This window comes from Anolis sagrei, chromosome 2, assembly GCF_037176765.1.
Source record: "Anolis sagrei isolate rAnoSag1 chromosome 2, rAnoSag1.mat, whole genome shotgun sequence".
In the NCBI taxonomy this organism is placed as follows: Eukaryota; Metazoa; Chordata; class Lepidosauria; order Squamata; family Dactyloidae; genus Anolis; species Anolis sagrei.
Window position 1 is genome coordinate 10,620,188 of NC_090022.1, and position 26,521 is coordinate 10,646,708.

The 26,521-nt window shown below is 43.6% G+C and overlaps 2 protein-coding genes across 3 annotated transcripts in view; both read right to left on the minus strand.

Moving 5' to 3' along the window:
* LOC132765774 (zinc finger protein 850-like) overlaps positions 1–26,521 on the minus strand; it is a 1,095,673-nt gene that overhangs the window by 1,040,868 nt on the left and 28,284 nt on the right. The gene's annotated exons all lie outside the window — the stretch shown is intronic.
* LOC132766043 (zinc finger protein 708-like) lies at positions 15,055–23,861 on the minus strand. Of its 2 annotated transcripts, none has more exons than XM_060760370.2 (6): positions 23,801–23,861; positions 20,228–20,743; positions 19,743–19,869; positions 18,361–18,431; positions 17,977–18,103; positions 15,055–17,470 (listed from the first exon to the last, which is right to left on the minus strand). In XM_060760370.2, exons 2-6 carry the CDS (start codon positions 20,678–20,680, stop codon positions 16,176–16,178), a joined length of 2,073 nt encoding a protein of 690 aa, XP_060616353.2. In that variant the 5' UTR covers positions 20,681–20,743; positions 23,801–23,861; the 3' UTR covers positions 15,055–16,175. The 2 variants fall into 2 exon arrangements, with proteins under 2 accessions (XP_060616353.2, XP_067321363.1); XM_067465262.1 differs by having other exon boundaries at positions 17,977–18,106.

Sequence of the window (26,521 nt, forward strand, 5' to 3'; positions counted from 1 at the left end):
CTAAGAAAACTATTTCTTGATTTGAGTCATTGGCATGCTGGCTGATACCCAAACGGGATGAGCTAGAGATGTCTCTGCCTTGGTCCTTTCACTATTAGCTGCTACTTCCTGGCGTATGTCAGGTGGTGCAATACCGGCTAAGCAGTGCAATTTCTCCAGTGGTGTAGGGCGCAGACACCCTGTGATAATGCGGCATGTCTCATTAAGAGCCACATCTACTCTTTTAGTGTGGTGAGATGTGTTTCACACTGGGCATGTGTACTCAGCAGCAGGGTAGCATAGCGCAAGGACAGATATCTTCACTGTGTCTGGTTGTGATCCCCAGGTTGTGCCAGTCAGCTTTTGTATGATGTTGTTTCTAGCGCCCACTTTTTGTTTGATGTTCAGGCAGTGCTTTTTGTAGATCAGAGCACAGTCCAAAGTGACTCCCAGGTATTTGGGTGCGCTGCAATGCTCCAGTGGGATTCCTTCCCAGGTGATCCTCAGAGCTCGGGATGCTTGTCTGTTCTTAAGGTGAAAGGCGCATGTCTGTGTTTTAGATGGATTAGGGATCAGTTGGTTTTCCCTGTAATAGGCAGTAAGAGCACCTAGAGCTTTGGAGAGCTTCTTTTCAACCATCTGGGACTGATGGAGAGATTAAATGTACATCCTGCCTTCCTTCCAAGATGGGACTGATGTGAGGGAGAAGCCGGACTCTGCCCCCTCGGCCTCTTTACCCCACAGCTCTGTCCCTTCTGCTCTCACCTCCATTTCCACTTTAAGCTTGGTTGCTCCTGTACTCAAATTTGTTGACCCCAGATATAACACTGAAAATGATGTGAGGGGGAGTATGACCATCTCAGAATGATTCTTCTTTTAAACATAGGTCTGTGGAATATTTGGGGAGGGGGGGGAGGGAATCCTTTTCTAATATTTTCCTTATTCTGGAATTTTCTGAGCTTTTTTCAGGCACAAAATAACTGCATTGAAATCCAGCCTGATGTCTCTGAATCAGAGAAATCTCCACCAGACACCACCCAGAGCCTCAGGCAGAAGGAGCCAAAGCAGGGTAAGAAGGAACCCTTTTGAGAGTTTTAGTGTTTTATGTTGGTGTAAGATCCCCTTTAGGGGATTGTAGCATATCCACAATCAGTTTGAGATTGAGAATATGCACGTCCAGGATAATTTGGCCTTGGAATGAGTATATAGGTAGGTATTTGGTTGCAAAAGGTGTAAGTTCAGTGCAGTTTGCAGTTTTCTTTATTGTATTGTCAAAGGCTTTCATGGCCGGAATCACTGGGTTGTTGTAGGTTTTTTTTTAGGGCTATATGGCCATGTTCTAGAGGCATTCTCTCCTGACGTTTTGCCTGCATCTATGGCAAGCATCCTCAGCCTCTGAGGATGCTTGCCATAGATGCAGGCGAAACGTCAGGAGAGAATGCCTCTAGAACATGGCCATATAGCCTGAAAAAACCTACAACAACCCAGTTTTCTTTATTGTTATACTTCTACATTTGCCATGGTAGTGCACGCTCTGGTTACATCCCGCCTTGATTACTGCAATGCTCTCTACGTGGGGTTGCCTTTGAAGACGGCTCGGAAGCTCCAACTAGTCCAACGGGCGGCAGCCATGGTACTAACAGGAGCAGGGCGCAGGGAGCATACAACTCCTCTGCTGTACCAGCTCCACTGGCTGCCGATTAGCTACCGGGCCCAATTCAAAGTGCTGGCATTGGCCTTTAAAGCCCTAAACGGTTCTGGCCCAACATATCTATCCGAACGTATCTCGGCCTATCAGCCCACCAGGACCCTAAGATCTTCGGGAGAGGCCCTTCTCTCCATCCCGCCTGCTTCACAGGTGCGGCTGGCGGGAACGAAAGACAGGGCCTTTTCTGTGGTGGCCCCGCGGCTTTGGAATGCCCTCCCTATAGAGATAAGATCAGCCTCCTCGCTGATAGTATTTCGGAAAAAACTCAAGACATGGATGTTTGAGCAAGCATTCGGCTAATCCGATGCGATGAAATCTCTGATCAAGGACTGGCAATCACAGACAATGAAATTGGATTATGATTTTAATTTAAGAGATGCATTGGTCTGTATTGGTGGCCCAATACTGTGTATTGTATATGTATGTGTTTTATATTTTTAATTGGAATATTGTTGTTTTTAAATGTTGTAAACCGCAATGAGTCGCCGTTTTAGGCTGAGATATTAGCGGTATACAAGTGTACTAAATAAAATAAATAAATAAATAAATAAAATAAATACTGTTAGGTGGGACTGAAATATCAGCCCAACCGTATCTTTTCAGGTAGAACACAAACTAGGATGAGCCCTAATATTTCGCCGGCATCTGTGTCAGGCATCCTCGGAGGTTTGTTCAGAGGTCTATTGGAAATGGGCCAGTGAGGTTTATATATCTCTGGAAAGTCCAGGGTGGGAGAAAGAGTGTTTGTCTGCAAACTGCACTGAACTTACACCTGAGCTGGAAGACAAACAGACAACAAAGAATAAGTTTAATTGGTTAAAATACCAAGCCCAGTACTCATTTCAATCCAACCTATTCACAGCACTGAATGAGATAAAACAGTCCTAAACTCCAAAATTTTACATATTCTTGGGCAGGAGAATGCTACCGGGTTCATCATAATAATAAAAACAACAACAACAACAACAATAATATTTCTATTATCTAGATGGAAACAGTTTTTCCTAAAACATAGTAACCAACAACTCTGGTTAGGAATAGTTTGCATGGATTTTGCTTTGAAAATGTCTTAAATTTGAGTGAATGGTAAACTATATTATGTTTATTTTGCACAAGTTGCCATTTGCATACAGATCTGGACACGTTTCATTATTTTTGAATGTATGTTTTCTGATTATATACTAGATTGTTTGTGTGAAATAATTAATAAAAAATCTATATTTAATAATAATAATAATAATAATAATAATAATAATAATAATAATATTGTTTTTACCTGACTTTCCTTGTATCTCAAGGTGGGTCACATCCCAGTAAAACACACAAACATTGAAAAACATGGCCGAATAGCCCAAAAAAACCTACAACAAACCAGAGATTCTGGTCATGGAAGCCTTCGACAATACATTGAAAAAATTCTATGAACACACATATTTCTATAAAATAAATATTAAGTACATAGGACAGATATTTAAACACAGGACACGCATTTAAAATCATGATTACTGACTGGGTTTACAGAGTAATTTCCCCATAGGTTTCTGTATAGGGCTGTAATTGTCACCTCTGAGACATGTTTATGTGATCAGCTTTCCACCCCTTGCTCTCTCTCTCTCTCTCTCTCTCAGGGGCTGGAATGATGTTGTTGCCGAATCCTCAATCGTTTCTTCCCCTTTGTGATGGAGTGGAACTGAGTCAGGTAAGCAGAAGTATTCCTGGGAGAGGAGAACTTGAGCTGCCTGGGGATAATTCCTTCCAGACTTCATCATCAAACATCTCTTGAAACAGACAAGATTGAATGGGAGTTTCTTAAAAGTGAGATACTGAAACCATAATTGCAAACAGTGCCAACAAGGGGGGGGGGGGGGGGGGATAAGAGAAATCTAAAGAAACCAGAAAAAACATTTAAAGATCTTCCAGCTGAGCTGAGATTTAAAAGGGACATGTACAATAAATGGAAAACGGGGGAAATCACCAAAGGAAATTCAGACAACTAACCAGCGTAAGTAGGGGAAAAGTTTGACAAGCTAAAGCAGAAAATGAGCCCAGGCTTTCCAGAGAGATTAAAACAATTAAAAGGGGCTTTTTGTCAGTAGAAGAAGGAAAAATGAGGAAACAGTAGTGCTTGGAGAAGGAAGTGAAATGCTAACGGCATAGGGGAAAAGCAGAACTACTCAACACCTTTTTTGCTTCAGTCTCCTCCTGAAAGGAAATTGGTTTTCAATCTGAGCAGTATGGAGGTGACCAGGCAACAGGGCAGTGTTTCTCAACCTTCCTAATGCTACGACCCCTTAATACAGTTCCTCATGTTGTGGTGACCCCCAATTAGAACATTATTTTTGTTGCTATTTCATAACTGTCATTTTGCTACTGTTATGAATGTAATGTAAATATCTGATATGAAGGATGTATTTTCATTCACTGGACTAAATTTGGCACATATACCCGATACACAAAAAATTGAATACTGGTGGGGTTGGGCGGGATTAATTTTGTCATTTGGGAGTTATAGTTAGTGGGATTTATAGTTCACCTACAACCAAGGAGCATTCTGAACTACAACAACGATGGATTTGAACCAAACTTGGCACACAGAACTACTGGAAGGATTTGGTGGGCATTGACCTTGAGTTTTGAAGTTGTAGTTCTGCTACTTCCAGAGAGCACTGTGGACTCAAGCAATGATGGATCTGGACCAAACTTGGCATGGATACTCAATATGCCCAAATATGAACACTGGTGGAGTTTGAGGAAAATAGACCTTGACCTTAGGGAGTTGTAGTTTCTGGGATTTATAGTTCACCTACAATCAAAGAGCATTCTGAATCCCACCAACAATAGAATTGGGCCAAACTTGCCACACAGAACTACCATGACCAACAGAAAATACTGTGTTTTCTGATATTCTTTGGCGACCCCTCTGACACCCCCTTGCACCCCCCCCCAGGGGTTCCGACTTTCAATTTGTGAAACGCTGCAGTAGGGAGTATGCAATCTAAGCGACTAGTGGGGTGCCGCATTGTTCTGTCCTGGACACGGTGCTGTTCAACATCTTTATTATTGACTTGGATTGTTGCAGCATGATAGGAAAGATAATATCAAGAGAGATCGTCTCTGGAGAAAGAAAAGTATGTGTATTTCCAGCTGGGACCCTGGAGTGGAGCTGTGTCCAAAAGCAACCAGAGTGCCCGATGAAGGCGTTGACTGCCTTTTATACACTTCAAATGCAGGCAAACAAAGAAACATGCTTCTACATAAATTGACATCATTCTCTGTGTCACTTTAGCATCATAGGAATATCAAATTCTATATTCCAACATACAAGAGGCATGTCTCTGTATTTCTTTCTAAAGAGCAGCATACAGCTTACAGCTTACATTCATCAATCAAGGGGCCTACTTTGACCTGTCATGAGGGAGGGGGGTTGGCTCCTTACTTTTTACTTATCTCTGTTGCTACTAGGACGGACTTATCTCCTGGAATGTTCATTCCCCTCCTGCCCGAGCCTTGGACACAGATCTCCTTCAGCATTCTTTCTAATACATAGAACCTGGTTTTTCTATAAAATTCAGTGCTTGTAAAGTACATACAATTTATACATAAATAAATATCTATTTTTCCAATATCTCCCCATCAGGATGAAGGTTTAGGGGGCATTTTTATCAAGTTTGCAGATGACACCAAATTAGAGGGGATAGCTAATACTCCAGAAGATGGAATCAGAATTAAAAACAACCTGAACAGATCGAAAGCTGGGCCTTAACTAACCAAATTAATTTCAACAAGGAAAAATGTAAGATACTGCACTTGGGCAGGAAAAAATGTAATGCACAGATACAGAATGAGTGACACCTGGCACAACAGCAGTTCATGTGAATGGGATCTTGGTGTGTTAGTAACCACAATTGGAACATGAGCCAACAGTGTGATGCACCAGCTTAAAAGCCTGTGGGAATTTTAGATGTAGCAAAAGGAATGTAGTGTCTAGATTAAGGGAAGTTATGGTGACCTTCTTTTTTCTTTGGTGAGACCTCTCCTGGAATCGCGTTGTGTCCAGTTCTGAGCACCACAATAAAGGCTGGAACATGTCCAGATTCCATTTCTGATTCTACATGTTAATGAAGAAATGGTTCTGACTGTGACTAACTGGACGTCTCTACAAAGCTTACAACTTAGGCCTTTTCCATTCAGACAGCCAACAGGATTGTAAATCTATTTTATGTGATTTTAAGTAATATTACTATTTTGATTTGTTATGTTTGTTATGTATTTGATTTTATATTGTTGTTATTGATATTGTGGCATTGAGTTATTGCCTGTGTTAGCCGCCCTGAGCCCCCCTCGGAGGTGAGAAAGACGGGGTAGAAATTGTGTAAATAAATAATAATAAATTAATCTATTGTTGAGAGATTCTTGTACAATCTTTTTCTTGATTTCTCTGATCTGAGAAGGAAATGTGTTCTTTTCCCACCAGGGCCCAATCGCCTTTGAGGATGTGGCTGTCCATTTCTCCCCGGAGGAGTGGGCTCTCCTGAATCCTGGTCAGAAAGTCCTGCATGTGCAGATCATGGAGGAGATTCGTGGGATGGTGGACTCTCTTGGTAAGGCTCCCTTACCAATTTCTATTTCAAAATTAAGTATCCCAATCAGCAGCGCCCTAGTGGGAACAATAGCCTAAATCAACCCAGTCACTGAGGTTCCTTAAGGCAGGGCTTATGTTAGAAAAGTAAGAGTTATAGATGGATCCTTTATTCTTTCTGGTACAAAGAAAACTTTCCCTTCTTTGTCTCTCATCTGATCTGCTGTTTCAAGGTGGCAACTTTTAGAAACAATATTACAGCTTCTTCTTTTGCCCTAAACCTGCTTTTTGGACAGGCAGGCTAGCCTCTGGGTTGTTGTAGTTTTTTTCGGGCTGTATGGCCATGTTTTAGAAGCATTCTCTCCCAACGTTTTGCCTGCATCCATGGCAGGCATCCTCAGAGGTTGTGAGCTATATAAACCCAATTTTCCTCGTTTCCAACAAACCTCACAACCTCTGAGGATGCCTGCCATAGATGTAGGTGAAACGTCAGGATAGAATGCTTCTAGAACATGCTCATACAGCCCAAAAAACCTAAAACCATCCAGTGATTCCAGCCATGAAAGCCTTCGACGATAGAAGGCTAACCTCTGCATGTCTGAAAGCTAGGATATTGCGGTTTGTGCAGAGCGTGCAGCTCAGTGCACAGGTCAGTTCCAAAAAGGAGCAACACAAGTATTGAAGAAAGCAAAAACAGAAATTTACTCTTGTATAATCAGAGTTCAATAAAGCAGTGACCTCAGACACAAAATCAATAATGCAGTCCCAGTTTCTTTTGAGTAATGAACAGTTAAAACCCAGATAAATTAATTTGAGCTAAAACATATAATCGGCTAGCATAATAATTCACACTCTACCCTCTCTACCTTCTCTTCTCCCAGGTAAACATCCTCCAGGAGGAACGGAGGAAGGAAAAAGAGAAGGAAAAGAGGAAGAGAAGGAGGGAAGGGTGGAAGGGAGGGAGGGAGGAAAGAAGGAAGAAGGAAGAAGGAATGAATGACAAAAAGGAAGGGAGGGAGGATAAAGAGAGAGGGGGAAGGAGGAAGGAAGGAAAGGGAAAGAAGAGAGAAAGAGAAGGAAGGAAGAGTGGGAGGATGGAAGGAAGGAATGACAGAAAGGAAGGAAAGAAGGAAGGAAGGGGAGAGAGAGAGGGAAGGAGGAAGCAAAGAGAGAAGGAAGAAAGAGAGGAAGAGATGGATGGATGGAAGGGTGGGAGGAAGGAAGGAAAGTGAAAAGGAAGGAATGACAAAAAGGAAGGAAGGAAAGAAGGATAAAGAAAGGGAAGGCGGAAGAAAAGAGAGAAGAAAGGAAGAATAGGAAGGTGTGAGAGAGGAGGGCCTGAGAAAAGAGCCCAAAGGGCCGCATCCAGCCCTTGGACCTGGATTTGTCCATACTTGCTCTAGGCAGTGAAACAGTGTCCATCTTGGGTTGTTGTAGGTTTTTCGGGCTATATGGCCATGTTCTAGAAGCATTCTCTCCTGACGTTTCACCTACATAGCTCTGAGGATGCTTGCCATAGATGCAGGTGAAATGTCAGGAGAAAATGCTTCTAGAACATGGTCAAATAGCCCGAAAAACCTACAACAACCCAGTGATTCCAGCCATGAAAGCCTTCAACAATACAGTGTCCATTTTTACTGAAAGAGGGGTGGGGAGAGGACATTTATATCTTTTTTCCTCCATACCTATGTTGTTTTAAGGATCATTACAATCCATTTCTTATCTCACTCTCCTCGAGTCCTTTTCACTCTCACTGAGGAATAATGATTGTTTTTGTCCTTCTTCACAGCAGATAACTGGGAGAAGAGTAATGTGTGCACCAAACACAGAAATAATTTTGGACACAATGGGAGTCTTCCTATGCACCAGCAAGTCCACAGTGAAGATGGAGGTTATGCCAGAGAAAGGCCCTACAAATGCATTGTATCTAGGCAATGGCTTACCCAAAATGATGCACTTTTGCTTCACGAGACACTCCATGATGGGAAAACCCATTTTAAATGGAAAGTACTGGGAAAACATGTTATTGATTACGAATTGCCACTTCTAAACCAACAAGAAATCTTTGAAGGAACGGAGGATTTCATATGCCAAGAGTGTGGAAAGCACTTTGCTTATAGATCGCTGTTAATGACTCATCAGAGACTCCACACAAGAGAGAAACCATACAAGTGCCAGGAATGTGGGAAATCTTTTATGAAGAGTTCACACTTGTTGAAGCATGAAAGATTTCACACGGGAGAAAAACCATACAGATGCCAGGAGTGTGGGAAGTGTTTTGCTTACAGTTCACACTTGGTGAGCCACAAAAGACTCCACACAGGAGAGAAGCCATACAAGTGCCAGGAGTGTGGGAAGTGTTTTGCCTACAGTTCACACTTAGTGAAACACAAAAGACTTCACACAGGAGAGAAACCATACAAGTGCCAGGAGTGTGGGGAATGTTTTACTCAGAATACACACCTTATGGAGCACTGGGGATCCCACACAGGAGAGAAACCATACAAGTGCCAGGAATGTGGGAAATGTTTTGTTCGGAGTTCATCCCTTGTGACCCACCAGAGAGTTCACACAGGGGAGAAACCATACAGGTGCCCAGATTGTGGTAAATGTTTTGCTTACAGTTCACACTTGGTGAGGCACCAAAGACTTCACACAGGAGAGAAACCATACAAATGCCAAGAGTGTGGGAAGTGTTTTGTCCAGAATGTACACCTCATAGACCACTGGAGAACCCACACACGAGAGAAACCATACAAATGTCACAAATGTGGAAAATGTTTTACACAGACTTCGTCCCTTAACAAGCACCAGAGAATCCACACAGCCTAAAAAACACACTAATGCCAGGTGTTTGGGAAATGCTTTCCTCAGGATTCATACCTTTTGAGCCATCAGAGCCTACATACAGGAGAGAAATCAGCCAAAGAGCTGGGACAAAACTAATAAAATGTTTTGCATCAGGAAAATTGCAGGTTTTGGACATTCTGATGCTGTTGACTTTACATTCAGAGTTTCGTGTGATTCAATAGCACTTGGCTTGACTTTGAACTGATCTCTTAGACAACTCTTTTCTACTTTTTGTACTCTGTTCAGGTCATTTCGTTTTTTGTTCTTGTTGTTTTTTGCTTTGTTTTATTTAGGACTGTTTTGGAGAACTCTTTTGCTTCTCTGGAAATGGGCATCACCATGGGACTGGACTGGCTTTCCCCTGGTCAGCCTTTGCGGGGAAACATCTGATTTAAAACACAGCCCTTTAAGAACTTCTGCCTATGATTTGGTGAAGTCTCCTTTTTGTCATTTGTATCTGTAAGTTGAGGCCCTCTGGAGCAGCAGAAAGCAATCTCCCTGTGACAATCCTTCGGAAGGTTGATGTCCAAATCTGTCACTCCTTCCCACCTGTTACCAAGGAGGCTGTCCAGACTTTGAACCGGTGCTTGGCAGCTGTGTTGGACTGGATGAGAGCTAACAAATTGAAATTGAATCCAGACAAGACAGAGGTATTTCTGGTCAGTCGTAAGGCCAAACAGGGCATAGGGTTACAGCCTGTGTTAGATGGAGTTATTATTGTATTGTCGAAGGCTTTCATGGCCGGAATCACTGGGTTGTTGTAGGTTTTTTCGGGCTGTATGGCCATGGTCTAGAGGCATTCTCTCCTGACCTTTCGCCTGCATCCATGGCAAGCATCCTCAGAGGTAGTGAGGTCTGTTGGAACTAGGAAAAAGGGTTTATATATCTGTGGAATGACCAGGGTGAGACAAAGGACTCTTTGTCTGTTGGAGCTAGGTGTGAATGTTTCAACTGAGCACCTTGATTAGCATTTGATGGCCTGGCAGTGCCTAGAGCAAACTTTTGTTGAGAGGTGATTAGATGTCCCAGATTGTTTCCTCTCTGTTGTTTTGCTGTGCAATCACCTCTCAACAAAAGATTGCCCCAGGAGAGAATGCCTCTAGACCATGGCCATGCAGCCCGAAAAAACCTACAACAACCCAGGGGTTATTATTTATTTATTTATTTACGCTATTTCTACCCCGCCCATATTAGCCTGAAGGCGACTCAGGGTGGTGAACAGTTGGCACAATTCGATGCCATATATAAAATGCATATATCAATAAAAATAAAACCAACACATTACAATGTATCCAAAAACATCAAATTATTGAACAATAAAAAAATTTAAACTATGTTGTCATGTGCAGTCCTCATCCGTTCCGTCGTCTTAGCCGTTCCTGGGTCTCAGAGCATGGCCGCCCGAAGAGAGCACCCCGTGGTAACTCAATCATTCATCAACAAAAGGGCATCCTGCCTTCAGGGAAGATCAGGGTGCCCCATCCGCCTCACCATTGTCTTCCTACCCTTGGCTGAAACCAATGTACAGATAACATCAATTGATCCCATATCCAGGACTGGAAATTATCAAGGCCTGGCAGCCGCACCAGTCACTTTACCTAATCAGCTTCCAAGAACCAAAGATAATAGATGAGTGGGCTTTGAAGGCTCAGGGAAAGCTATCGCCCGCCCGTGCTTATCCAAACATCAACCATTTAATCCATTCACCTTTTCTCCCGGTTCATTGTTTCCCGCCTGTACTGCCTCCTTCTTTCCCATTGGCTGAGAGGCCGAAGCAGTGCTGGCTCTCTGATTGGCTGGGGCACGGCTAAGCCGGCCATGCGTCCCAGCCAGCTGATGACTCCAACCAATCAGCGTGAAGCCGGCAAGGGGGGGGGGGGGGCGGGAGCAGGAAATTTGAAATTGCCAGCTCTGTATTCTCTATAAAAACTGTGTTATTTTGCTTTATGATTTATGTCAGCTTTGGCAAATGATTGCAGTTTGACATCTGCTTCAACTGGAAAGCAATAAACAACTCGGTGGCATTTTCTTCAGCTTTGGTGAGATTTATTTGGGAAAACTAGGGGAAAATTCTTTGGGTGCTTCCTTCCCACCAGGGTTAAAATTGATCCTCTTTGGTGGGTCTAACTGGTCTCTGTCTTCAAGGCAAGACCCCCCCCCCCCCACAAATTCATGCTCAATATGTTGGACCATAGTCCTGCATGTCTCACATTTGTGAGGAAGTATGACAGCTGGCTCAGCTCTCTATGAGACTTAACTCTGAGCTCTCCTTGGAGACCAAGCCCCATTTGGCTCAGATAGGCTGCCTGTGTTGACTCCTCAGGACGGCCCTCACTTAATGTTTCTTCCTCCTGTCTCACTGTGAAGTGGAGCCAGCTGGTGCGTCTGGAACCCTCTGACTCTATTCCCCTTCCATAGAATCAAAGAGTTGGAAGAGACCTCCTGGGCCATCCAGTCCAACCCCATTCTGCCAAGAAGCAGGAATATTGCATTCAAATCACCCCTGACAGATGGCCATCCAGCCTCTGTTTAAAAGCTTCCAAAGAAGGAGCCTCCACCACACTCCGGGGCAGAGGGTTCCACTGCTGAACGGCTCTCACAGTCAGGAAGTTCTTCCTCATGTTCAGATGGAATCTCCTCCCTTTAGTTTGAAGCCATTGTTTTGCGTCCTAGTCTCCAGGGCAGCAGAAAACAAGCTTGTTCCCTCCTCCCTGTGGCTTCCTCTCACATATTTATACATGGCTATCATATCTCCTCTCAGCCTTCTCCAGGCTAAACATGCCCAGCTCCTTAAGCTGATCCTCATAGGGCTTGTTCTCCAGACCCTTGATCATTTTAGTCGCCCTCCTCTGGACACATTCCAGCTTGTCAACATCTCTCTTCAATTGTGGTGCCCAGAATTGGACACAATATTCCAGGTGTGGTCTAACCAAGGCAGAATAGAGGGGTAGCATGACTTCCCTAGATCTAGACACTATGCTCCTATTGATGCAGGCCAAAATCCAATTGGCCATTTTTGCCACCACATCACATTGTTGGCTCATGTTTAACTTGTTGTCCACGAGGACTCCAAGATCTTTTTCACACGTACTGCTCTCGAGCCAGGCATTGTCCCCCATTCTGTATCTTTGAATTTAATTTATTTCTGCCTAAGTGGAGTATCTTGCATTTGTCCCTGTTGAACTTCATTTTGTTAGTTTTGGCCAATCATCTCTCTAATCTGTCAAGATCGTTTTGAATCCTGCGCCTGTCCTCTGGAGTATTGGCTATCCCTCCCATACATTTCAATATCTGGCTCAGGATCCCCTTTCCTCTAGGAGCCCTTCCCTTCCTCTCAGCTGAAGGGAGATAGTTCACAATATGGCCTCTGTTCTGTCGCTGCTGGAGCTAAAATTAAATACTTCTAAGTCCAGCGGGAAGCCCAGGGGCCCGAGAAGGAGCCTTTAGAGGAACTTTCCCTACTAATCAGGCTTTAGGAGACTTGAACTTAAATACAACAGTCTTTATTAACGAACAAGCAGGAATTGTAAGATTTCTAAATAGTCTATTGGGTCTTGCAGTCTTGTTTACAAGAAACAGGCACTATCTTCAAGAAACTTTGTTTAACAGAAAAATTCCCCTTTAAAGCTCCTCCCAGGCTGCTGTGAACTTAAACCTAACTGGCTTGAGTCTGCTACTGGCTGAACTGCATCTCAGAACCGAACAGACTACCAGCAGGCTTGAAATCACTTAGCTGAAGATGAAGAGCTGTTATTCCCTCCGGAGGTCCTCAGGGCTGTGAAGCTGTTCCCTGGAACCCTTTGGGAATCCGTAGAGGCCTTTAATCTGTTCTTCCCCAGGAAGTCTTAAAAGGCTAAGCCTTTGCACAGGAGGAACGTTTGTACGCATCCTCTGCCTTGGCTTCCCTTGTTGTGACTAACTGAAAAATGGCCCCTTCCCTCCAAAAAGCAAAAGGGGGGCGGGACCAAGGATCCTAACTATAATTGGCAGGTGGCTTACCCTATGATTGCAGCCTATAACAGGAAACCCCCTGCTGCAAAATCCCAAGCATGGGATTGCACACAAACATTTAAACACAGCAAATAAATCTATGGCCTCCACTGATCCTAACTTGGCCTTCAGAGTGTGAACTTGGGGAGGAGTTTCCTCACAGCCGCAGGTAGGGTTTTTATCTTTTTTTTTTCCTCCAAACGATGACTACCTCAAGATACTGGGTTGAGCTCAGTGCTGCTCCAAGTTCATCTTCCAGCAACGACCAGCCATCTGCAGATTCTTCTGCTAAGCCCTCAACCTTCTGAGATTTTTCCTCCGACATATTCAGCCAATTTCCTCTCACTGGATTCCCAGGAAGAGATGGGTTTTGCGAGTTGGGATTTTATGTCCTGATCTGTATCTTTCTGTCAAAGAAATTACTGCAACAACAGTGGGGTGGCTTTATTTCTCAAAAGCATACAGCAAAAAAAGCAAATTTCACAACTCTTATCCTGCACCCTGGTCCCTCCCCTTCATTGCTCCCATTTCGATGGAAACCCTTTCCCTTGTTTCAAGTATGCACAGGCCAGGGCGGCTAAGGCATGGTCTACTTTCCAAGTTCCACACAAAAAGGGGAAACCTTGTATTGACTTCTATAGCTTGCCAGGTGTTGCGGACCCTCATTGGAGGCTTCTGCTGATCCTTGCTTGGAAGCAGGACCCCAATACGTTCTGTTCGGCTTCAATTGCAGGCCTCTACAATTGAACCCTGTCCATACATTTCTTCCATTCAACTTCATTCCTACCCACACATCATATCAAATCCACATTTATTAAAATCTGCACATTATATTTTCCAACAAACCTGTAATGGAAACAATGGAAGTATTATAACTCACTGGTCTGGGGTGAAGGGTTAGCACTAGATGAAAGGTAAACAAGGGGAAGGCAGATAGGGGTAAATAATAAGTATGTAATAGAGGATGAACATATTATAGGAGTCAAGACATACATATGTCTGTATTAGAAATCTGTTATGAGGAAGTGGTACCTATAAGAATTTTTATGCATTGTGTGTGTGTGTGTGTGTATAATAATAATAATAATAATAATAATAATAATAATAATAATAATAGGACTCTGGCACAAGCCAGTGCTTCACAAGCACGCCTGGCGGGGATGAGAGACAGGGCCTTCTCAGTGGTGGCCCCTCGGCTGTGGAACGCCCTTCCTGCAGATATTAGATCGACCCCCTCCTTGCTGGCGTTCCAGAGGAAAGTAAAGACCTGGCTGTTTGAACAGGCATTCGACTAAGCAGTGTGATTGATTGACTTTATTATCAGAACACGGAATAATGGATAACGAGTTTGGATTCTGATTTCATTGATGAGACCTGATGGATTTGTTATATTGATGTATTGATGCTGATGTTTAATGACTTGTGATGCTATTGCTTTTAAATGCCTAATGATTTTGTATTGTGTATATCTAAACTGTTGTAAACCGCTCTGAGTCGCCTAAGGGCTGAGAAGAGCGGTATACTAATAAAGTAAATAAATAAATAAATAGTGGTCCCAGTGGTGATCGGCACACTGGGCGAAGTGCCTATAGACCTTGGCCTGCACTTGAACACAATTGGCATTGACAAAATTACCACCTGTCCGCTGCAAAAGGCCACCCTACTGGAATCTGCACAATTATTCGCCGATACATCACATACTCCTAGACACTTGGGAAATGTCCGACATGTGATCCAATACAACAACCAGCAGAGTGATCTTGATTGCTGTGTATTAATCTTGTTGTATTTCAAATAATAATATTTTTTTAAAAAAACTATAAGTGCAGTATAGTTTACACGGGAAAAAATTTAAGCTAAATTAGGTGCTGGGTTGTTGTAGATTTTTTTCAGGCTATATGGCCATGTTCTAGAGGCATTCTCTCCTGACGTTTTGCCTGCATTTATGGCAAGCATCCTCATGAGGATGCTTGCCATAGATGCAGGCAAAACGTCAGGAGAGAATGCCTCTGGAACATGGCCATATAGCCCGAAAAAACCTACAACAACCCAGTGATTCCGGACCTGAAAGCCTTCGACAATACATAAATTAGGTGCTTTTTTATTATTACATCTATCATTATTTTATGCTATTAAGAATATATAACGATTGTATCTTTGTTGATTTTACTTGCTGACCTTGTTAATACGTTAAGAAAACTCTGTACTTTATGTAAATACTGTTTTAATATGTTTTCTGGAGCCCCAGGTGGTGCAATGGGTTAAACCAGTGTTTCTCAACCTTCCTCATGCCACGACCCCTTATTACAGTTCCTCATATTGTGGTGCCTCCCAACCATAAAATTATTTTTGTTGCTACTTCATAACTGTAATTTTGCTACTGTTATGAATCATAATGTAATATATCTGATATGCAGAAAGTATTTTCATTCACTGGACCAAATTTGGCACAAACATCCAATACGCCCAAATCTGAATACTGGTGGGGTTGGCGGGGGGAATTGATGTTGTCATTTGAGAGTTGTAGTTGCTGGGATTTATACAATCAAAGAGCATACTGAACTCCACCAATGATGGAATTGAACCAAACTTGGCACACAGAACTCCCATGACTAACAGAAAATACTGTGTTTTCTGATGGTCTTTGGTGACCCCTCTGAAACATCCTCGCGACCCCCCAGGGGTCCCTACCCCCAGGTTGAGAAACACTGGGTTAAACCCTTCTGTTGGCAAGACCGACAGGTCACAGTTTCAAATCCAGAGAGAGCATGGATGAGCTCCCTCTGTCAGCTCCAGTTCCCCATGCGGGGACATGAGGGAAGCCTCCCACAAGGATGGTAAAACATCAAAACATCCGGGCATCGCCTGGGCCATGTCCTTGCAGACGGCCAATTCTCTGACGCCAGAAGCGACTTGAGTCTCAAGTCGCTTCTAACACACACACACACAAATGTTTTGCTTGCATATGTTTTTGTTGGTTACTATACAAGAAATTTTGTTTTCTTGAATAAAAATGACTTTAAAAGAACAAAGAAAGCATTTCCCACATGCCTGGCCTTTGTATGTTTTTCAGCCTGAGTGGATTTTCTGGTGTTTGTTAAGAGATGAAGTCTGAGTAAAGTATTTCCCACATTCTGTGCATCTGTATGGTTTTTCTCCTGTGTGAACTCTCTGGTGGCTCACAAGGTATGAACTTCGGACAAAACATTTCCCACACACCTGGCATTTGTGTGGCTTCTCTCCTGTGTGAAGTATTTTGTGCCTCACCAAGGCTGAGCTGTCAGCAAAACATTTCCCACACTCCTGGCATTGGTATGGCTTCTCTCCTGTGTGAAGTCTTTTGTGCCTCACAAAGGCTGAACTATCAGCAAAACATTTCCCACACTCCTGGCATCTGTGGGGCTTCTCTCCTACGTGAAGTCTTTTGTGCCTCACCAAGCATGAACTGTAAGCAAAACATTTCCTACACTCCTCACATTCATGTGGCTTCTCTCCTGTGTGAAGTATTTTATGCCTTACCAAGCATGAACTGTAAGCAAAACATTTCCCACATTCCTGGCATATGTATGGCTTCTCTCCTGTGTGAAGTCTTTTGTGCCTCACCAACTCTGAACTGGAAGCATAACATTTCCCACATTTCTGGCATTTATATGGTTTCTCTCCTGTGTGGCATCTTAAGTGGTTTATAAGATTTGTATTACAAGCAAAAAATTTCCCACACTCCTGGCATTGGTATGGCTTCTCTACTGCGTGGACTCTTTTGTGGGTTTTCAATTGTGAACTGTAAGCAAAACATTTCCCACACTCCTGGCATTGGTATGGCTTCTCTCCTGTGTGGACTCTTTTGTGGCTCACTAGTTGTGAACTGCGGACAAAACATTTCCCACACTCCTGGCATTGGTGTGGCTTCTCTCCTGTGTGGAGTCTTTTGTGCCTCACCAAGGCTGAACTGGAAGCAAAACATTTCCCACATTCCTGGCATCTGTACGGTTCTTGTCCTGTGTGAAATCTATCATCTTTCACCAAGTGCACACTCTGGATAAAAGATTTCCCACATGCCCGGCTTATGAAATCTTCAGTTCCTTCAAAGATTTCTTGCTGGCTAATATGTGGCCATTTGTAATCAACAACACATTTTGCTGATACTTTCCATTTAAAATGGCTTTTCTCAGCATGAAGTGTCTTGTGAAGCACTAATTCCACATTTTGGGCAAAACACTGGCCACATACATTGCATTTGTAGGGCCTTTCTCTGTCAGAACCTCCATCTTCTCTGTGGTCTTGCATGTGTCTTGGAAGGCCACCGTTGTGCCCAAAGTGTTTCTTGCGTTTGGTGCATACACTGTCCTTCTTCTTCCAGTGATCTGGTAGGAAGAAGAAAGACAGAAACAATTATTCTTCTGCATGAGTGATAAGGAATCTAAAGAAGTTGGATAAGAAGTGGAATGAAATTGTCCTTAAAACTACATAGTCATGGAGGAAAAGAAGATATAAATGTTGTTGTTTCTTAATAATAATAATAACAACAACAATAATCTTTATTTATATACTACCACTATCTCCCTGGAGGGACTTGGGGTGGCTCACAAAAGCACTCAAGGTGAAAACACAAAATACAATAAGTGCATGACCAGTATCACAATAACAATAACAAACCACTTTACCTCTTGTTCAGTAAAGATGGACACTCTTTGCCAACATCACTGTTGCTCATGCACTAAATCAATATTCTGTGATATATTTCTAACATAACTTCTGCCTTGAGGACCCTCAGAGATTGTGATGATGCAGGATATTGCTCCCTCTAGGCAGCTGCTGATTGGAATACTGCATTTGGAAATAGAAATCCCCAACAATGGGGGAGCCTTACCAAGAGAGTCCACCATCCCATGAATCTCCTCCATGATCTGCACGTGCAAGGCTTTCTGAGCAGGATTCAGGAGAGCCCACTCCTCCGGGGAGAAATGGACAACCACGTCCTCAAAGGCGACTGGACCCTGCTGGGAAAAGAACACATTTCCTTCTCACATCAGGGACATCAATAAGAATAATTACAAGAATCTCTTTCAAGTAGATTTACATTCCTGTTGGGTTTTTTTCCTCCTTCTTGGCACTGTTTGCAATTGTGCCTTCAGTATCTCACTTTTAAGACACTCCCATTCAATCTTTTCTGTTTCAAGAGATGTTTGATGAGTAAGCCTGGAAGAAATGACCCCCAAACAGCCCCATTCCTCCCAGGAATCCTTCTGCTTACCTGATCCAGTTCCACTCCATCACAAAGGGGAAGAAATGACTGAGGATTCGGCAACAACATCATTCCAGCCCCTGGGAGAAGAGAGAGCAAGGTGAGAATTACTGTCTTATAAAGAAACCTATGAGGAAATGACCCTATCAACACAGAAGCATTTTCCAGTCCAAAAACATGTACAATTTAGGAGTTGAGGACATTTTGTCTCAACCAGTGCTGTGAATAGGTTGGATTGGAACTAATACTGGGCATGGTATTTCAAGTTATGTTGCCAGATGCTCATACGTGAAGTGATTTATAGTGTCGAAATCATGACTTCCCAGAAGCACTGCAAGTTGGATACCTTTCACAGCAAAAACATGCTGCGGCCCATGTACGAGGGGTATTTTTTAAGTAAGGTCCGTTTTGTTGTAGACACTAGTAGTTCGCGCGCATACCGCAACGAGCGCATGCGTCGTGTACCGGCATGCCTCGGGAACAAATGTGCTCAGTTTCCACTCTGTAGCTAACCTGTACGGTTCTGTTCTGTGCTGTAAAAATGTTTAAGACTAGCAACTCACTCTCCGCATGTGAGGTTCGCTCAGTGATACGGTTTTTGTCAGCAAGGAACCTGCCTGCTGCAGAAATTCATCGACAGATTTGTGAAGTGTACGGTGATACTGTTATGAATGAAAGCAAAGTGCGTAAGTGAGTACGACAATTCAAAGATGGCCGTGACAACGTCCATGATGAGGACTGCTCCAGTCGCCCTTCTTTGACGAGCAGGCGGCAAGTTTTTATGAAGAGGGTATTTTAAAATTGGTTCAGAGGTATGATAAGTGTTTGAACAAATTTGGCAACTATGTCGAAAAATAGAGTGAAGTATGTACTTTCTGAAAACAAATTTACTTTTTTGAAATAAACTTTCATAGTGTACTTATGTTCCAACGGACCTTACTTTAAAAATACCCCTCGTATTAGCAGTCCTACCAGCATCTGACCATATCTACACACACAATTTAGTAAACTTATTGATTCATGTTTTCATCCAAAATATCCAGAGGCTTTAATCTTCACAGTTGTAAAAACTGCTAATTGTCTGTGTGACAGGTAATGTTATTTTATGTGATGTGTTTACAGTGTTCTCTCACCACTTCGCGGTTCGCTTTGTGCGGACTCTCCATATTGTGATTTTTTCCCTTCCCCCTAAGCTGCGGGGGGGGGGGGGGGGGAGGAGGAGGAAGAGGAGGAGGGGAGGGGGAGCCAGGCTTCCTCCTCCTCCTCGCCATCTGTGCTCCTGCCAGCTTCGGAGGCCCCTTGAAGCCTCAACCTAGCCTGGCAGTGCCATCAATGGTGCTCAAGGGGCCTCGGGGTGAGAAAAGCGGTATACAAATACTGTAAATAAATACCTTCCAAGGCTGTGGTCCCGTCTCCTTCCTGCTTGAGGTCCTTCTGCTGGAGGCTCTGCGTGGTGTCTGTGTGAGACTTCTTGAATGCAGGGACATCAAGGTGGACTTCTGTGCATTTATTTTGGTCCTGAAAGACCACAGAGAATTTCAGAAGGAGTATGGAGAAAGAGTAGAAAAATATTTTTTTCCAAACATGCAGAAACGGCATTCAGCGATTGCAGCCTGGTTTGATACAAAGGCCATGCTCCCCCTTCCATCATTTTCAATGGGATATCTGGGATCAACAAATGTGAGGAGAGGAGGAACTGAGCTTAAAGCAGACATGGAGGTGAGAGCAGGAGGGGCAGAGCAGGTGGGAAAAGAGGCCGAGGGAGCAGAATCCAGCTTCTCTCTCACATTGGTCCCATCTTGGAAGGAAGGCAGGATGTATGTCTAATCTCTCCATCAGTCCCAAGGTGAGTGAAGCCAAGAGGCAATGCTCTCACCTGTCCTTCCTGCTTCTCATCCTCTGCCCGACTCAGGAGGAAGCCTTCCGCCAGGGCCACCGCCTGGGAAGAGGTCTCTGCCCCACACTCTCGGACCCAGCTCCCCATCTCTGGGGGCAGGATGCTCAGGAACTGCTCCAGGATCACCAGGTCCAGCATCTCCGCCTTGGTGTGTTGCTCTGGCTTCAGCCACTGGCGGCAGAGAGAGTGGAGGCGGCTGCAAACCTCTCTGGGTCCCTCACCCTCTTGGTAGGAGGAATGCCTGAAGCGCTGGCCCTGTGTGTCTGAGCTAGAAAGGTCCACACTCGGGAACTTATGTGTATTTTTTCCCCAAGATGCTCCACTGCTCCCAAGTCCTAATTCAATTCCAGGTGAGTTGGGTCTCTGCATGTTGGAACCACTGTTTGTAGAAGAAGCAAACTGTATCCAAGATGCTTTTCTTCCCTCTTCCATCAAGGGAAAGAAATCTCTCAACAGGCTCTATTCCAAAATTCACAGCCAACCATCACCTTTCCTCTGTGAAAGAAAAGCAGAATTTGACAACAAGCTTTGAGAGGCTTTTTCTTGGAGAGTAAAAAAAAACAAGGCCTTTATTTATTTACTTCAGAGCCAGGTAATGCCGGGCCCTCTTTCCACTTGGGCCTCTGCTTCTCCAGCCTCCAGACCTACCTGACCTCACCTGGCCCCCCATTGAGCTCCCATTCAGTCCCAACCCACACTGAATCCCCCTTGTTTCCTTCAGCTGATGCTACATGATGCTTAGCTTTTCTTGTAAAGAAGGGCCAGGAGACTTTGAAACAAGAGACCAAAATCAACATAACAACCAATGTAAAATATTTGGAAATGTGGTTGACAAACAGAAACTCTGAATTATTTAAAAATGACTATGAAAAAGTATGGAAAGAGATACTGTACGGGATATTCAGCTATCCTCTTGTGCCACAGTGGTGCAAGGAAGAAGGAGAGGACAAGCTGGAGTGGTGAAGAAGCTGCCACATGGCGTAGGTGTTTTGATTTCTATCCTTAAAAACTAGCACACAAAACATAAATGCTTCAGATTTTTAAAAGGGAATTTATTTTTTAAAAAATCTGTTGAAATTTTAGATTAGAATACTGTAGAGCGGGTTTCTTTTATTCAGCAGCTCCCATTTGACCAAAGAGCTGAATCTGGAAAAGGTGGGTTTCATTTTCTACCAAGTATTGCAAGTTTTCAATGTTACATCCGATGGAACACATTGCTTGTCACAGAGATGTGACAGATGGCGGTCAGTTTGGTCATGCAAAAAGTACTGCCATGGCCAACAATGGGTCAGCAGCCTTATATCCCTTCTCAGGGTTTTGAAAACTTCTGGTTGCTTACATACATTACATTGTTTCTCATGTTAAGATGGAATCTCCTTTCCTGTAGTGTGAAGCCATAGTTCCATTGCATCCTAGTGTCCAGGGCAGCAGAAAGGAAGCTTGCTCCCTCCTCCCTATGACTTCCCCAAATATATTTATACATGGCTATCATGTCTCCTCTCAGCCTTTTCTTCTGCAGGTTAAACATGCTCAGGTCTTTAAGCCCCTCCTCATAGGGCTTGTTCTCCAGACCCTTGATCAATTTAGTCGCCAGCTAAATTCCAGCTTGTCAACCTCTCTCTTCAATTGTGGTGCCCAAAATTGGACGCAATATTCCAGGTGGGGTCTAACCAAGGAAGAATAGAGCATGGGGAGCATGACTTCCTTAGATCTAGACACTATGCTCCTCTTGATGCAGGCCAAAATCCCATTGGCTTTTTTTGCCGCCACATCACATTGTTGGCTCATGTTTAACTTGTTGTCCACGAGGACTCCAAGATCTTTTTCACACGTACTGCTCTCAAGCCAGGCATTGTCCCCCATTCTGTCTCTTTGCATTTGTCCCTGTTTAACTTCATTTTGTTAGTTTTGGCCAATCATCTCTCTAATCTGTCAAGATCCTCTCAGCCTTCTCTTCTGTCTCCTCTCAGCCTTCTCTTCTTCAGGTTAAACATGCCCAGCTCCTTAAGCTGCTCCTCATAGGGCTTGTTCTCCAGACCCTTGATCATTTGAGTCGCCCTCCTCTGGACACATTCCAGCTTGTCAACGTCTCTCTTGAATTGTGGTGCCAGAATTGGACACAATATTCCAGGTGTGGTCTGACCAAGGCGGAATAGCATTACTTCCCTAGATCTAGACACTAGGCTCCTATTGATTCAGGCCAAAATCCTTGTTGTCCACACAAGGATTCCAAGATCTTTTTCACACGTACTGCTCTCGAGCCAGGCGTTGTCCCCCATTCTGTATCTTTGCATTTCATTTTTTTTCTGCCTAAGTGGAGTATCTTGCATTTGTCCCTGTTGAACTTCATTTTGTTAGTTTTGGCCCATCATCTCTCTAATCCAGGGGTCCTCAAACTTTTCAAACAGAGGGCCAGGTCACAGTCCCTCAAACTGTTGGAGGGCTGGATTATAATTTGAAAAAAAAACATGAATTCCTATGCACACTGCACATATCTTATTTGTAGTGCAAAAACACTTTAAAACAATACAATAATTAAAATGAAGAACAATTTTAACAAATATAAGCTTATTAGTATTTCAGTGGGAAGTGTGGGCCTGCTTTTGGCTGATGAGATAGGATTGTTGTTGTTGTTGTGTGCTTTCAAGTTTCAATTCTGGGCACCACAATTCAAGAGAGATATTGACAAGCTGGAATGTGTCCAGAGGAGGGCGACTAACATGATCAAGGGTCTGGAGGAGCGGCTTAAGGAGGAGCGGCTTAAGGAGCTGGGCATGTTTAGCCTGAAGAAGAGAAGGCTGAGAGGAGACATGATAGCCATGTATAAATATGTGAGAGGAAGCCACAGGGAGGAGGGAGCAAGCTTGTTTTCTGCTTCCTTGGAGACTAGGACGTGGAACAATGGCTTCAAACTACAAGAGAGGAGATTGCATATGAACATGAGGAAGAACTTCCTGACTGTGAGAGCCGTTCAGCAGTGGAACTCTCTGCCCCGGAGTGTGGTGGAGGCTCCTTCTTTGGAAGCTTTTAAACAGAGGCTGGGTGGCCATCTGTCAGGGGTGATTTGAATGCAATATTCCTGCTTCTTGGCAGAATGGGGTTGGATTGGATGGCCCATGAGGTCTCTTCCAACTCTTTGATTCTAAGTTGTTTCAGACTTAGGTTGACTTAGGTTCTCTTCTTCAGGCTAAACATGCCCAGCTCTTTAAGCCGCTCCTCATAGGGCTTGTTCTCCAGACCCTTGATCATTTGAGTCGCCCTCCTCTGGACACATTCCAGCTTGTCAACATCTCCCTTCAATTGTGGTGCCCATATGTATATACAATATATTATATTGCATTATATTATATTATTATAATATTAGCCTAGCACAGGAGACAAGGTGGGACTGTCTTCCTGGCCCCCTCTCTCTTCACTCTGGAGGTAGGGGTCCCATAGTAGGCATAGTATGGGACATAGCAGACATTTATACAGGTCTAATCGTCTCAACTGAGCTCTGCAACCCTCGTTCCCTTCTTGGCCCTTTGGAGAAGGAATGGGAAGAAGACTCACCAGAAGGAGAGGAAGAAGGAGGAGGCCAAAGGGACAAACTCTCCTCTCCCAGCCAGGCAAGGAAGGGTTAAGGGGAGAGAGTTTGGTTCCTAGAGGGACAGGAAAGGTGATATAAGGAGGCCCACTTCCTTCCTGCCTCTCTGGGAACCACACTCCCTCTCCTTAACCCTTCCTTGCCCAGCATGACACTCTAAGGAGGGGGAAAGAGCCTCTCTCCAAAGCCCTGGAACCAGAGGATGAAAGATGAAGGTAGAGATTGAGTCATGGAAGAAACATTCCCTATTCATAGGATAATTAATTAGATATCTTCTCTCCCTGCCAAACCCTTGCTCTCCAACCCCACTGAACATTAATCCATCCATCCAGGGAGCAGAAGCAGAGCCTCAATCTACAACAGAGAAAGAAGGTCTCACTCCAGGGTCAAGTGTGTGTCTGTCAACTGTAAAATACGACGTATGAAACTGATTGGTCAAGCAATGCACGCTGAGATGGCTGAGCCTGGGACTCTTGGATACTGTTACATTTTGTTCAGGCTTGAGCTATGCAGATGCAGAGAGAGAAGAAGAGCAAAACAGAGAGGGGTGGGTGGGAAGAGAGTTTGGAGTGTGCTCTCGCTTCATGAGCTGTTGAAGGAGTTTATCCACATGGACAAGTGTCTGGAGAACAAGCCCTATGAGGAGCGGCTTAAGGAGCTGGGCATGTTTAGCCTGAAGAAGAGAAGGCTGAGAGGGGATATGATAGCCATGTATAAATATGTGAGAGGAAGTCACAGGGAGGAGGGAGCAAGCTTGTTCTCTGATTCCCTGGAGACTAGGACACGGAGCAATGGCTTCAAACTACAAGAAAGGAGATTCCATCTGAACATGAAGAACTTCCTGACTGTGAGAGCCGTTTAGCAGTGGAATTCTCTGCCCCGGAGTGTGGTGGAGGCTCCTTCTTTGGAAGCTTTTAAACAGAGGCTGGATGACCATCTGTCAGGGGTGCTTTGAATGCAATATTCCTGCTTCTTGGCAGAATGGGGTTGGACTGGATGGCCCAGGAGGTCTCTTCCAACTCTAGGATTCTATGAAATAGAGAGAGACAGAGTTTGGGGTGTGCTCTCACTTCATGAGCTGCTGAAGGAGTTTCTCCACATGGACAAAGAAAGACCATTTTAAATCTCTCATAAAAGGACATTGTGTGAGTTGATGTAACTAATCACATTGTACATATGTTGTTCTGAACTACGGAGAGTAAACTACTTGTTCTTTACGGTTCACCTGTGTGGCATATTTTCTCTCTCTAGCAAGGCAGTGTGTGGGCTGATCAAACATGAACTATACATTGTTTATTGTACATCACGCCACAACATATGGTATATACTCGAGTATAAGCCAACCGAAATATAAGACAAGGCTCCTAATTTTACCACAAAAAAAATTGGGAAACATGACTCGAGTGACTCGAGTATAAGCCGAGGGTGGGAAATGTAGAAGCTACTGGTCAATTTAAAAAATAGTTAGATATATTATCTCCCTGTCAAACCCTTGCTCTCCAACCCCATAAAAATATGGAACGACTGACGATGCAATTGGACAACAGGTTGTGTTGTTTTTTACATCACATTTTAAATGTTTTAATTTTTTATTATTGTTTTTAACTAATTGCTAATGCATTGAATCGCTGCTGACTGAACCGCTGCCAACTGTGAACTGGGGGGGGGGGGGTTGCAAAGGGGTGTCATGGGTCATCAAAGACCATCAGAAAACACAGTATTGTCTGTTGATCATGGGATTCTGTGTGGGAAGTTTGGCCCAATTCTATCATTGGTGGGATTCAGAATGATCTTTCATGGTAGGTGAACTATAAATCACAGCAACTACAACTCCCAAATGTCAAGTCTCTTTTCCGAAACACCACCACTGTACACATTTGGGCATATTGACTATTGGTGCCATGCTTGGTCCAGATCCATCATTCTTTGAGTCCACAGTGCTTCTAGATGTAGATGAACTACAACTCCAAAACTGAAGGTCAATGCCCACCAAACCTTTCCAGTATGTTCCGTTGGTCATGGGAGTTCTGTGTGGCAAGTTTGGTCCAATTCCATCATGGGTGGATTCACAATGCTCTTTGATTGTAGGCGATCTGTAAATCCCAGCAACACAACACCCAAATGACAAAATAACCTACTCCCCCCACACCCCGCAACAAGCCCACCAGTATTCAAATTTGGGCATATCAGGTATTTGTGCCAAATTTGATCCAGTGACTGAAAATACAGAGACTTAAGTTTTGCAAAATAGATCAAATTCTCAAAGCCTAACACAATATCAAGGATATTTAACATTGTTAATTCGAAAATAACCACAAGGCTTGTGTTTTTTAAATTAAATGTGGATTAAAAGTGTATGTGCCAGGTTCAGGGAAATGGCCAGTAAATTCTAACCAGAGATACAATTTCTACATCAAGGGAAATATTAGTGCAAGCATCTTTTCCTTTGGCTTGGCCTCAACAGAAACACCGTGTTCAATTCTGGAATCCCAACTGAAAAACAACACTCACAAATTTGCAACAAAGGTGGTAAAGGATCTGGAAACCAAGCCCAGAGGAAAAATAGCATGTTTGTTTGTTTGTTGTTGTTTTTCAGAATAGGTGACATGACAATCGCATTTAAGCTTATGAAGGACTGTCACTGGGAGGTTGCTTTCTGCTACTCCAGAAAACAGGAGATCCACTTA